Raw genomic sequence first — 14374 nt, forward strand, 5'->3', positions numbered from 1 at the left:
CAGTTTTTACACGAGCGACAATTTTTACATTTGCGACTTTTTTTGTCAAAATGCATTAAAGCCAATGGGCGCCAAAATAATTTTAATGTGCTACAATTTTTATGCGATCGACATTTTTTGCACGTGCGACTTTTTTGTTCAAATGCATTAAAGTCAATGGGCATCAAAAATATTTTGACACCCGACAATTTTTAAACGAGCTTTTTTGTAGCAGTGAAATCTTTCTCCTGTGAATTTTCGCAAAAGTTTCACGAAAACAATTTGCAGATGGAGAAATGTGGAAATTTGCCACAAATTCATGCCTGGTGAATAAATGCGACCATCACTAGATATGATGTCCGTTTCCCAGCTGCTCTCAGTCACGTGACTTGAGCTCTAATAAACTTCAGTCAAACTTTACTGCTGCACTGCAAGTTGAAGTGATATCACCCCCTCCTTTACCCCCCCCCAGCAGCCCATCAGTAGCCTATCAACAGAACAATTGGAAGGTAACCAGATAGCAGCTTCCTGACACCTCTGCTGAAAGATTCAGCTGCCTGAACTGGTATTTTGTCCATGGGCTAATAGCACATGCTATTGTCCTGAATTTTAGCAAGGGGGTGAGCACTTAAAAACTGCCTATACTGCCTCCCAATAATTTAGGGTGGTTTCAAGCATTTCTCTTCCGGCTAAACTGCACTATGGAAAAACTGTCCCATGTACCATTAGCCGCTTGTACAGTAAAGAATATATAGATACATTCACACAGTATTAACGTATAAATAATGGTACACTAGTTTCTATGAACATAAATACATTATACAATGAAGGGGAGAAGCAGTGGCACCCAAAATACACGATAAAGCACAACTACTGCTAAGAAATCCCACAATCTTCATTTTCATTATATTATTTTTTTCATGTCTACCTCCATAGTAGGGGAGCAGGATAAACATCTCCTGCCTGTTTGTGATATAGGCACACATTTGTCTCTATCTCTGGCGAAAGATATAATAGAAGTCTCATTCTGGTTCACTGATATATTATAGCTAGAATACAAGGAAACGCAAAATAACATAACATACAGTTTTAGCATTCTTGCCTCATGGGAAATATAGATAAGCCGAGCAAAGCATCAGCTCCAAGCATCTTCCTGCCCGCTGAGCTGGAGGGCTGGACATATTGGAAATTGTAGAACAATAATAATGTAAGTACTTGAGGTTATACTCCCACTATATTCATTGGTAAACCAACCAGTGATAGAAACTGTATGAACTTTGTACAAAATATTTGAAATATTCAGTATAAATAGAATTTTTACGTTCAGAAAATGGGGCTGCCCAAATTGTGGGCTTCAAACTGCTGTTAAAAAAAAATAGAATTAGGACCGTGGGGTGAACATCCCTGATATAAGCCACACATTACTCATTTACACATTTACTAGTTGGTAAAGTCTGTGCACAATACAACGTTTTAGATGTAAGATTCTGCATCTCGGCCCTCCATCTGCTTCGAAACTACAGGCCGCAGGATTTTATTTTCTGCTGGAGAATGCTGGGAATTGTAGTACAGAAGGATATGAATAGCCATGGGTCATCTATCCTTGTTTTGACAGTATATAGCTGTCTTGCTTTGTATTATTTGTTATGTATAACAAGTTCAGGTTTGGATGGGCAAGAATTTGATAGACTTGCTGGATCTGGGGGACTCCTTCAGGGTATCTGTGCTGTTGGTTGGACTTCTCGTCTGGATCCTCGTGAATGAGGTTTGCCTGCGGGTGCTGCTGTCGGAATCCTCCTTGGTGAGAGTTTGCTTGATTTTTTGAAAGCAGGGAAAGCTGTGTATGAAATCTTGCAGGAGATGCCCGCTGAAGAACATGTATATCCAAGGGTTGCAGCAACTGTTCAGAGAGCCCAAGAGTGCCGTCATGGTGATCATAAAGTCCTCTGAATCTAGAGAAGATCAAATATATTGTGTCACCAGAAATATTTTCTGTTTAATTGTGTCAGCCCTTATGAGGTTTAAAGGAAAACTATACGATGTGCTTTATGTAGGAAAAATCTTGTGTAAACAAAGAAAATGCAGTATAATTACACAATATTGCTGACATCCTGATATCGCTTGAGTACATTTTTTTGGGTTATTTTCCTAGTCTGAGCTTTAAGCAGTACTTTATACTGAAAGAGCCTCTGCCTTAATTTGTGCTAATATAATAAAATTATATCATCATATGATATAGAAGGGACATGTAACTTAAAAGTTCACATTAGTACACTAAAAAAAATAGAAAGGAATTAAAAACAACGTTTATTGCATAATTTATGTATTTGAACTTGTGTAATTTTGCCAAATTTGTCTGGTTATGGATAGCACGTCAATTGAAATTGCATACATAAGGGATGTATGTATGCACATGCAATTGTAGCCATGCAGGCTCATGCCTAGTATACTCTATATATATATATATATATATACTCTGTATAGTATACTCAGGGCAATCCAAGTGGCTGGACTGTCTGTATCTCAAAACACAGATACATAGGGCCTGATTCACTAAACGCTGAATAGTTTATGTGCCATATGTTAGGAAATGTAGTGGGGAAGCCGGGTACCCCAGAAAAAAATGACGATCTTTTGCAGCCTATCACCCTGAAAAATCAAAAGTCGCCAGCGTTTTTTGGAATCTAGAAAAATTTTCAACTATTTTTTGAGGAAGTCCTATCTACTCTATTTCACTTCGCCTGGTCTGAAGCGGCGAAGGCAAGTCTGGCGCAAGAGGTAACGTTCAGTAAAATCCGCATCTTAGTGAATTTGCGTAGTTACGTACATTCGCCAGAGCGCAACTTCGCCAGGCTTAAGGGAGCGAATTACCGCTAGAGTCTATCTTCTTCGCTAGCGAAGTTACGCCTGCGCCCGTTAGTAAATCGGCGAATTATTGTCAGCATTAATCACTTCCCCCTTTAGTAAATTTGCCCCATAGAGGCACATTTATCACAGTTCTAATTTTAAATTCATATGAGTTTTTAAAAACTCCCATGAACTCGACCAATCAAAATGTATTAAAAAAATCAAATTTTTTAACTCTGGTGAATAGGATCGACCCAAAAACTCTGCATGATTATGCCAAGGTACATGACAGGGACACTTTTTCCACTTTTTCACTGAGTTACTAAGGAGGGAGAAGCAGGGAGGGGGGGGGCAATGGACGGAAAGGCATGGGATTTTTGATTAGCAGGGGGGTTTAGTTCTCCTTTAAGGACAGTGTCAGAACTCAGTTGAAGTGAAGTAATACAAGATATGAATTTGTGAATCAATCTCCCAACACACTGAATGCTATTCAGCAATTGCAAGTAAACCTCACACCTCAGCAGCCTACATCAGGTTACATGGGTATATGCACACTTCATTGCACAAACTAGTAGAAGACTTCCTTCTAGCTCCCCTTTCTTTTATCTTATATTTCAGAATATCATATGCCCTAAAATGCAATTAAAGTACAGTGTGCGATGTGCATTTTGCTCATATCTCTTAATCCAAAGTAATAATGCTTATGATGTATGATGATGCTCCTGTCCTCTATTCTCCGAGATTATTCTGTGCCTTGTGTACACTGACCCTCTGTTCTTTTCAAATTGTTGGATCAGTCCTTCCTTATTTATTTACTTGTGAAAGACAAAATAGCGGCTTTAAATCCCACAAGACAATTACACCTCCTCTTTTCAAGCACAATTACAAAATCACTACAATTGTTCTTGGTTTATCTAATGAGCACATTGCCTGGAACTGGCCCCTGCCAACAATCCTAACTACAAGCACAGAGCTTGTTGTCTGTGCTGTCATAATGAGATGATGCAAATGTTCTTAGGATGAAGGCAACAGCTCCTTTGATATGGGAACAAGCACAGCAAATCAGTTTGCAAGTTTTAACATGGTATTAATAGCAGGAAAAAGTTGATGCGCTCATCAGTTGAGACTTGAACAAGGCTTAACTGTTTAAAGGGTTGTTGTTCACCTTTAAAGTAACTCTTAGGGTAAGGCCACACGAGGAGATTCAGGGAGATTTTGTCACCTGGCCTCACTGAGACAACTCCGGGCGACTATGGAAAACACATCGCCGCATGTGCATTAGCGCAGGCGACTTTTCATTATAGCCTATGGGAAAATACGCTGAGGCAGTTCGGGGAGATAGTCGCTCAGAAGACGAGGCGATTAGCCGCCAGGCGACAAAATCTCCCCGAATCTCCTCGTGTGAACTAAACCTTAGGGTCAGGGCACATGCTCAGATTCGGGGAGATTAGTCGACTGTGAACAAATCTCCTCCTCTTCGGGCGACTAATCTCCCCTTACTGCCTCCCGCCGGCTAGAATGTAAAACGCTGGTGGGATGGCACTCGGAGCACTTCATTTTCCGAAGTCGCCTCACGAGGAAACTTTGGGCGACTTCGGAAAATGAAGTGCTCCGAATGCCATCCCGTCTGTGATTTACATTCTAGCCGGCGGGAGCTTCTCCCCGAATCTGAGCATGTGCCCTGACCCTTAGTATGATGTAGAGAGTGATAGTCTGAGACAATTTGCAAATGGTTTGTATTTTTTTATAATTTGTGGTTTTTCAGTTATTTGTCTTTTTATTCAGCAGCTTTTCAGTTTGCAATATCAGCAGTCTGGTTGCTAAGGTCCAAATTACCCTAGTTAACTATGCTTTGATTTGAATAAGAACTAGAATATGAATAGGAGAGGGTCTGAATAGAAAGACGAGTTAAGCTGGCCATAGTTGTAAAGATCTTTAAAAGATCTTTTTGTTATTGTGAGACCACGATTATTTCGAAACGATTGTTTAAATGTATGATTTGTCCATCAACTAAAAAGACTGTTTCAAGTAATACTGACTAGTTGTAGCCAGGAAAACGGAGGGGAGCTGCCTGCTTGACCCTGCAAACATAGATAGATTGCACTGGGACCGATACAATTTTTTAACCTGGCCAATCAATTTTCTGACAGATGTTGGAGGAAAAATCGTAAGATGTACGATCGTTCGATTCCCACTAACTTCAACATAATTTGACGGATTGGTTGGATTTCACTAAAATCGGTCGTTCATCAATGAAAGATCTTTGCTTCTAATATGGGGACCTTAATAAAAAGTAACAATAGATTTGTAACCCTTACAGAGCATATGCTTTCATTAGATGGGGCCGAGAACCCCCTCCCTCCCTGTTTATAAACTCAAAAGGTGGCAAAAAAAATAAAAATATATATAAAAAGAAAAATGAAGGTCAATTGAAAGCTTGCATAGAACTAGCCATTCTATAACAACATTCTATAACATACTAAAATGTAACTTAGGGGTGTTTCATCTTCAAGTTACCTTTAAGTATATTATAGAATGGCCAATTCTAGGCAACTTTTTAATTGGTCTTCATTATTTATTTTCAATAGTTTTTAAATGATTTGCCTTCTTCTTCTGACTCATTCCAGCTTTCAAATGGGGGTCACTGACCCCACCTAAAAACAAAAGCTCTGTAAGGCTGCAAATGTATTGTTACTGCATCTGTCTATTTAGACCTCTCCTATTCATAGTTCAGTCTGTTATTCAAATCAGTGCATGGTTGCTAGGGGAATTTGAAATCCTAGCAACAGGATTGCTGAGACTGCAAACTGGAGAGCTGCTGAATAAAAAAGCTAAATAACTCGAAATTCACCAATGATAAAGAAGGAAACCCAATTGCAAATTGTCTCATAATATCACTCTCTAAAAGTTCATTTAAAGGCGAACAAACCCTTGAAAGGTGACCGCTTTAAGGAGACACCAAAAGTCAGGGATGGGACGTTTCTCCCGCCACTCACCGGTCCATTCGATGTTCTGGTCCCACACAGACCACATCTGCACGGTGAAGAAAGGCGCCCAGCAGAGGATATAGGCAGTCACTATGACTGAAGTCATTTTCACAGTCCTCATTTTAGCGCGGGAGATGGTCTTGACGCTGCTCACTGAGGTGGACAACAGCCCGCGGCTCGTCCTCCCCTCCGTCTCCTCCCGCTTGGTCTTGCCCTGGATGTTCCTCCAGATGTTGTAGCAGATGAAGCCGTAGCAGGTGATGAGGATGATGACGGGCACCACGAAGATGCCGCCGGTGATCCACGTGACATAAGCCTTCGACCCCCACGGCTCGATGAAGTTGGCCCAGCAGTCATACACGTCGCTGCCCTCCTTCACTCGGCTGAGCGAGAAGATGAAGTACTGCGGGGTGCTGAGGAGGAAGCTGACGAGCCAGGCGCCCAGGATCATCACGTAGGACCGCTTGGTGGGCTGCTGTAGGGTCTTCAGCGGGTGGCAGATGGCAATGTAGCGGTCGGCAGTCATTACCACTAACATATAGGCTGAGGCGAACATGCCGAACACCTGCAGGTGCTTCACAACGCGGCACAGGATATCCGGACCCCAAAACCTGTAGGTGACGTCCCAACACAGCTGAGGCAGCACCTGGAAGAACGCCACCACCAGATCGGCCACACTCAGGTGTTTGATGAACAGGTGCATCCGGGACATTTTCTTCTTGGACTTGTACAGCCCGAGCAGCACGCTACAGTTGCCCAGCACCGCCGCCACGAAGATCACGGCTAATACGGCGATCTCGATCTTGGCCAGCGCCTCATTGCGGACATAAGGGTCTCCAGTCTTGTTTCCCTGGCCGCTGTCGCTGCTGTTAAACAGGGAAGAGTTTGCGCTGCCAGCGTCTCCCATTGCGTCGGCCACGTTAACTCCGTGCTGCTGCTGACTGTCAGACACAAGCGTGACCACATCCATTGCGCCCTCACCGCTGTCTGAGGAAAATAGAGCTGTGCCGCCGGCCTGTACCAACTGCTGCCTTCAGGGGCCAAATGAGTCCCGCGCTGAGAAGAGGCAGATATTATACTTGTCTGCTCTGGGGCTGCTCATACACTTGTGACTCACGGGCTGGAATCATTCCCACTTGTTACTCTCACTCCTGCCCCACACGGACTGTCTCCTCCTCATCCATTATACAGTGTTCCCTCCCTGTCACTACCCTAAACACACGCACATTAAACAGCAGCGAAAAGGGGCTTGTGTACATACTAACACATTGTGTAACATAGGAAGTGAAGTTGAAAAAAAGACACTCCTCCATCAACCTTTTAACTTTTTTAATGTGCCTAACTGCCAGTTGATCCAGAGGAAGGCAAAAAACCCACCTGAAGCCTCTCCAATTTGCCTCAGAGGGGGAAACAATTCCTTCCTGACTCCAAAATGGCAATTGGACTAGTCCCTGGATCAACTTGTACTATGAGTTATTTCCCATAACCCTGTATTCCTTCACTTGCTAAACACCATCCAACCCCTTCTTAAAGCTATCTAATGTATCAGCCTGTACCACTGATTCAGGGAGAGAATTCCACATCTTCACAGCTCTCACTGTAAAAAAACCCCTTCCGAATATTTAGGCTGAACCTCTTTTCTTCTAATCAGAATGGGTGACCTCGTGTCAGCTGGAAAGACCTACTGGTAAATAAAGCATTAGAGAGATTATTATATGATCCCCTTATATATTTATACATAGTTATCACATCTCCCCTTAAGCGCCTCTTCTCTAGCGTGAACATCCCCAATTTGGCCAGTCTTTCCTCATAGCTAAGATTTTCCATAAATTTTACCAGCTTAGTTGCCCTTCTCTGTACCCTCTCTAATACAATAATGTCCTGTTTGAGTGATGGAGACCAAAACTGTACGGCATATTTTAGATGGGGCCTTACAAGTGCTCTATACAGTGGAAGAATGACCCCCTCCTCCCGTGACTCTATGCCCCTTTTAATACAGCTCAAGACCTTATTTGCCCTTGATGCTGCTGACTGGCATTGCTTGCTACAGCCAAGTTTATCATCTACAAGGACTCCAAGGTCCTTTTCCATAATGGATTTGCCTAGTGCAGTCCCATTAAGGGTATAAGTGGCTTGGATATTTTTACATCCCAGGTGCATGACTTTACATTTATCTACATTGAATCTCATTTGCCACTTAGCTGCCCAGATTGCCAGTTTGTCAAGATCCTGTTGCAAGGAGGTCACATCCTGGATGGAATTAATTGGGCTGGATAGTTTTGTGTCATCTGCAAACACTGATACATTACTTACAACACCCTCCCCTAAGTCATTAATGAACAAGTTAAATAAAAGTGGACCCAATACTGAGCCCTGGGGGACCCCACTAAGAACCTTACTCCAAGTAGAGAATGTCCCATTAACAACCAGCCTCTGTACCCGATCCTGTAGCCAGTTTCCTATCCATGTGCAAACGACTTCATTAAGCCCAACAGACCTTAGTTTAGAAAGCAGTCGTTTGTGGGGCACAGTATCAAATGCTTTGGCAAAATCCAAATAGATCACATCTACTGCCCCCCCACTGTCCAGCATCTTACTTACCTCATCACACATCTCATAAACACAGCAGGTAACAGTTTCATGCTACTCTTTTCTTGTTTCATTTATCACAATGTGAGATTAGAGTTCACCACAGAATGACTCACCCACTCTCTATTCATTCTTATGGTTTTTTTTTTTTTTAGAAGCGTGTTTATCAAATGGTAAACTTTCATTGATAAATACTCTTGCCCCTCCTGGGTCTCTTTCCTCTGTAGTTACACCCCTGCATGTACCTAATGACATTTATAACAACTGGCTAACTATATTGGACACTGGATTTTGGGCACAGAAATCTCCTTTCATACAGAGTGTGGTGCCCCATTTCCTATCCTTTGGACATTCAGAATAATACATATTCTTCCTGTAGCTGTTTCCTTCTCTTCCCTAACGGGACTGCAGATAAAATGTAAGCATGTTAATAGAAAATATAAATCCAAAGGGCAAACAAAATAGACATTTCCCAGGGTGGGGGACTAATAGCACTTTACTTGCTCCTTGTGGGCGTTTAGCGGAGCCGTTGCTGTTCCATGTACTTTACTTTGTGACATTGCATAGATATGGGTGTAATTAAGCTTTACTGTGCTGTATAATTTAATCTAAAATCCTGATATCCACAATAGGAACAAACACTGAATCCAGTAAAGCATTATTTACAATCATGTTTTTTCCTTTTCAGGTACAGACACATATGGCTGAGTAGAACTAATCTTTTATGGGTAGCAATGTTCCCTCTAAGGTGTGCGCTCATGCATGCACACACACATTCTGAGGCCAGAGCACACAAAACTTTGTATTAATTCTGTCCCCAGCACACCGTTTTCAAAAACTGCACACATAAGTTTAAAATGTGAGCACAAAATATTTTTTTTGAACACATAACCGCGAAGGAATTAGAGGGGACATTAACGGGGTGGTGTGTAGCTGATGCAGGGGATAGTAAAGTAAACTGGCTAAAAATCTGTCATTAATGTGTCTTAGCTTTACAACTAGGGATGCACCGAATCCATGATTTGGGTCGGGATTCGGCCAGGATTCAGCCTTTTTCAAGCTTGCACGTTGTCAATCTCTTCTATACATGTGGCCTAGAGTGTTACATTGTCACACAGGAGAGGGTTGGGGTGAACTTCAATCCCATTGGTTGAGGTGCAAGGCATGGGACAGATAGTATTGACATCTACAAATGTCACTGTAAACATGTACCAGGTGAAAGAGATTGCTCATCCCTACCCATGGGTACAAATCCATGATAGGAATTATGGGTCAACATGGACAAAGAAATGTATCAACTAATGTATCAATTTAGAACAGTTACAGAGTTGGTGACACCCCACCCAGAGTTGCTTTAAATGGGTTGTTCACCTTCAAACACTTTTTCAGTTCTGTTGGTTTCAGATTGTTCACCAGAAAAAGACTTTTTGCAGTTACTTTCTATATTCTATTCTATTCCATTTAGTGTATAAGTGTAAATATAAGTGTGTAAGTGTAAAGTTTAATCTTTCACATTCTGAAGCAGCTCTGGGAGGGTTGCCAACTCTTTAACTGTTCTAAATTGATACATTTAGTTGATATATCTTTAGCCCTGCTGAGCTGAATCTCTGAGTTTTATTAAAGGCAGCTGTAAGGGTAGAACTACATGGTCGATTTAGGTCCAATCCAACACCATGCGATGTAACGCTGGCGTCAAGTTGGATGCAGCAAGATAAGATTAGTTGTAAGTATGTCGGATGTAGATGCATTCGTCACAACACGCCTGTCAGATGCAGACACTGCATCAGAAAGTCGTGTAGTGTTAGATGCACGCTGCGACTTCATCCGACATTTCCGGCGCATCCGGAGTTGGATCGGACCTAAATCGACCATGTAGTTCTACCCTTAGAGTTGATACAATAGTTGCTAATATTCCACAGATACTGCTGGAAATGTATCAACAAATGGTACCAACTGAATGTAGCAAACTGTAACAGTTTAGAATGCTCCTGTACTACTAAGACACTAGAGACACAAACATTTAACTTTAAACATACATTTTGGGAAAACAGTAAACAAATAAAAGATGGAAAGCCATTGAAAAAAATTCTTTGTTTATGCTCAACAATCTGAACACAGCCAAACTGAAAAAAAGTGTTTGGAAGGTGAACAACCCCTTTAAAAAAATAAGAAGGTAAAAAATGAATCTTTAAGCTTCAATTTTAGAAATAACATCACAGATAGAAAACAGAAAGTAATTGAGAAAACTTTTATTTGTGATCTTAAAACAACAGAACTGTAAGTGTTGGAAGGTAAACAAGGCCTTTAAGGTGGAGGACAGTATATGGGGCTATCTACTGCACCCTATCATTTGAGATGAAGAAGGAATTATTATTGCCTTTTTTTATAAAGCACCAACACATTTGTCTCTGAACCCATGCTGGTTATACTAAACAGATTATGCTGATTGGAGTAAGATTCCAGGGTATATAACCACTAGTAGTGATGCGTGAATCTGGCCTGTTTCGCTTTGCCAAAATTTCAAGAAACCGAGAAAATTCGCCAAAATTAATTAAAGTTTGTGGGCGTCAAATTTTGTTTGTGGCACGACAATTTTTTTCACCCATTGAAGTCTTTTTCGCTCATCACTAAAAACCACAAATATATTGTACAGGTCATTCTGAATTGAGAAAGCGATTTGAATGACTAGAGAAACATCTTCAAGGAGAAAGAAAAAATAAAGTTCAGTTGATTTGACTTATTACTATAGGGTTTTTTACTCAGTCTGTCCTAACCCACGAGGGATTTACTGATGCTGCATTTGAATGAAATAACACATCTAATTCACCAAATATGTGAAGGGGCAGGGTAACATATCCCATAAAATCCATAACAATAATCAGGAGCATTATTATAAATAATTCACATCATACTCCCTTATCCCAGCTGGCCTTGTTTTCATCTTTCATCATGTACAAGACTTACTTTATTCCCTGTCAGAAAATATCCTGTTACATCTCACTCTGGATGTTTATATGCATCAGCACAAACCAAATACAGTCTACGTGTGGCAATGTTATATGGTAGGATTCAGAGTTGGCCAGGACGACATACGAATCTATTTCAGTACATCAGCTTATGCTAAATATGTGCACAACTTTTTATAGAACTAAATGTCCCTTGATCTTTGCAAGGAACCAAAGAGAGCACAGTTTCCTCTTTTCATTTAAAAACTTATAAGCAAATAACAAATTAATGTAAATATATGGCTTTATAGAGACACAATAACTGCTTTGCAAAGACAGCATAATTCCATAATTATTGCTCATTCATGTGGTATATCTATAATCAACCCCTGTGTTAATTTCAGTTAATAGGGGTTAATTAGAATATACCATAAAAGAATATGGGATGTAAAACAACATTACAAATTGAAACAGTACTTTTTTTTTTTTGTTCCGACTGCTACATTGTTTCAGGAGTCATGTCTAGAAGTGCAAAGAATATCAATAAAATGGCAACATATTTCCATTTCCAAACTGCATAAACCAGATCCCTTATATTTTCTAAGAAAACAGGGATTATTACTAGATATCAATGTAAAATACATATCCTCCTCCTACATTCATTCAATTTCTCATGCTTGAAGTGTTACTTTCCATGGTAAAGTAAAAGTAATTGTCTCTCCTATATACTGTATTGTGGACCTTCTTTTTCAAAGGGAACATTATGATGTGATCTACTTGAAAATCATAGATCAGTTTGTGTGCGGCACAAACTTCTGGGTACAGTATAAAGCCTGTGCTGTTATCCCAGCATTCCACAGTTTAAATCAGTGTTCTTTCCCATTAATCAGTTTCCACTGTATAGGGCTTCTGCAAATGGGAGTTGCTTATTTACATTAAAGCAAATTCAATACAAGTCTTTATGATGGCACGCAGTAGACATCCAAGGTTATATCTGCTTTACTGTGGGCTACAAAACTCCTGAAAATGCCATCCCCATAGCTAACATTCATCGACACATGTAAATTACATTACTCGTTTAATCACAGGCAAATTTTCATTTTCTAGTGATTAAGCCAAATCACCGCGATTAATGACTATGAAGATTTTCATTCATCCAGGTCATGGTTTCTCTTAACATAATGAAATATGAATGCATGTCTACTTTACACAGATAAGAATAAAAGAAATATATTGCATTCAACTACTGTTAACCTTTGCATATCTAATATAAGTAATTCTAAAACAACTGGACTTGCTGTGTAATCATTGAAGACGCTTCACTACTCATCTGAGCAGCTTCACCACAACTAATGTTATTTACTTACAACAATTGAAACGTTAGAGAAGGGCATGTCATTTTTGGGAGATTTGTTGCCCGCTGTAGTTCAGATTTAACTGCAGGTGACAAATCGTACCCTGTGCATTGCCCTTAGGGTTCAGGGTTCTCTTCTGAAATATCTCCTTTTTTTCTGTTCCCTGTTCTCTGTGTATTCTCTGCAAAGGTTAACAGTAGCTGAATGCAATATTTTTCTTTTATTCTTATCTGTGTAAAGTAGACATGCATTCATATTTCATTATGTTAAGAGAAACCAAGAAGCTAGACTTCATTAACTGTGCTATGGCTGAGGTCCTTTTGAAAACATTTTCACAAACACGTTCTGCAGCATATGTCTCAATGTAACCAGCCACAACACACTTCTGCGCACACAGACCCACATTAGCCTACTCTTACCTCCAGTGTGCTCCTACAATTAGTCAAAGTTCCCCCGTAGGACCTGTCAGAAGGCTATAAAAGAAATATAACAAATATCCAGTGTACTGGTGCCCATTGCCCTAGCTGGAGGTGACATGTGACTGAATTCCCTCATGTCGGGTATGCTGCTACATTTTGCATTTGTTCAACTTCAGTTTTAAACAGTTCCATTGCCTTTGACTGGATAAAATCACAAATTCATAGCTGCAGTGTTCCCATTTTAAGGTCAATTTCCTCTGCCTGTAGGAGGATTCAGCACTGAGAATCATCCCTTCTGACACTGCATCAGTCATTTCTTTCATGTGATGAGATTACCATACAATTTTTAGTTGCCAATATTACATTGTAATCAAGTAAGGCAGATGTGACACTTTGTAGGTGTTCAGCGCTGGGAAAAACTGTTCAGTGCCTCAGGAGTCATAGGAATCAAGAACATGGAGTCAAGTATAAATTGAGCAGGCGTGACATTTGATGCTTCATTTATGCTGCTGGCTCTAGAGGTCTCAGAAATAGGTTTATTGTGCATTGGCGCTATAAGAATACAGCTATATAGTTGCTAGCCTACATTTCCCTTCATGCTTGATAATATGCAGAAGAATGCTGGGATGTGTAGTATAGCATTATCTCCTAAATGTCCCACTTTTCGTGCTGCAATCCTGATTTTGACTCCCTATGTCACAGTCCTGTTCTTGTTAAAAGTCACTCCCTATATTATATAAAGCATCCCTGCAGTACTCTAATGAATAGAAACCTGGGGAGCAATGATGTTAATGACTGTGCAGGGCTTAGGGCAGACACTGCCTCTGTGTGTCATGTAATACTTGCGGGTATCATAAAATGCATGGGGCTCCACAAAGTGTCATAAAAGTCTGTGAAAATCCATGAAATACTGCAGGCTATAATATTTCACAAAATGTGGTTGCCATAGTGTACCTGAGAATTAAAAAATTAAGCAGTGTCAACCTAATTTTAAGGGGGTGATATCACTCCAACTTTTGTAAAGAGTGACTGAAGTTTATCGGAGCACAAGTCACATGACTGAGGGCGTCAAGTAAAAAAATATAAAAAATGTATTAGGCCATGTCTTAATATGTCATAATAAATATTTTTGTATTTTTTTTACTTGTTGCTTTATCACATTCACATCACATTCTTGGTTTTGCATATGTGCACCCTTGGACTGGGCTTATCTTTGAGTATGTCCTCCTATTTTTTACTTGTTCTCTGAAATT

At 40.4% G+C, this 14374-nt stretch overlaps 1 protein-coding gene across 1 annotated transcript; it reads right to left on the reverse strand.

Annotated features, from left to right (window-relative positions):
- Positions 1-450: 450 nt before the first annotated feature.
- On the reverse strand, positions 451-7166 carry avpr1a.S (arginine vasopressin receptor 1A S homeolog). Its single transcript, XM_018256041.2, has 2 exons — positions 5823-7166; positions 451-1931 (listed from the first exon to the last, which is right to left on the reverse strand). The coding sequence occupies exons 1-2, from the start codon at positions 6781-6783 to the stop codon at positions 1639-1641; spliced, it is 1254 nt and encodes a 417-aa protein (XP_018111530.1). The 5' UTR covers positions 6784-7166; the 3' UTR covers positions 451-1638.
- Positions 7167-14374: the final 7208 nt, after the last annotated feature.

This window comes from Xenopus laevis, chromosome 3S (assembly GCF_017654675.1).
Source record: "Xenopus laevis strain J_2021 chromosome 3S, Xenopus_laevis_v10.1, whole genome shotgun sequence".
Lineage (NCBI taxonomy): Eukaryota > Metazoa > Chordata > Amphibia > Anura > Pipidae > Xenopus > Xenopus laevis.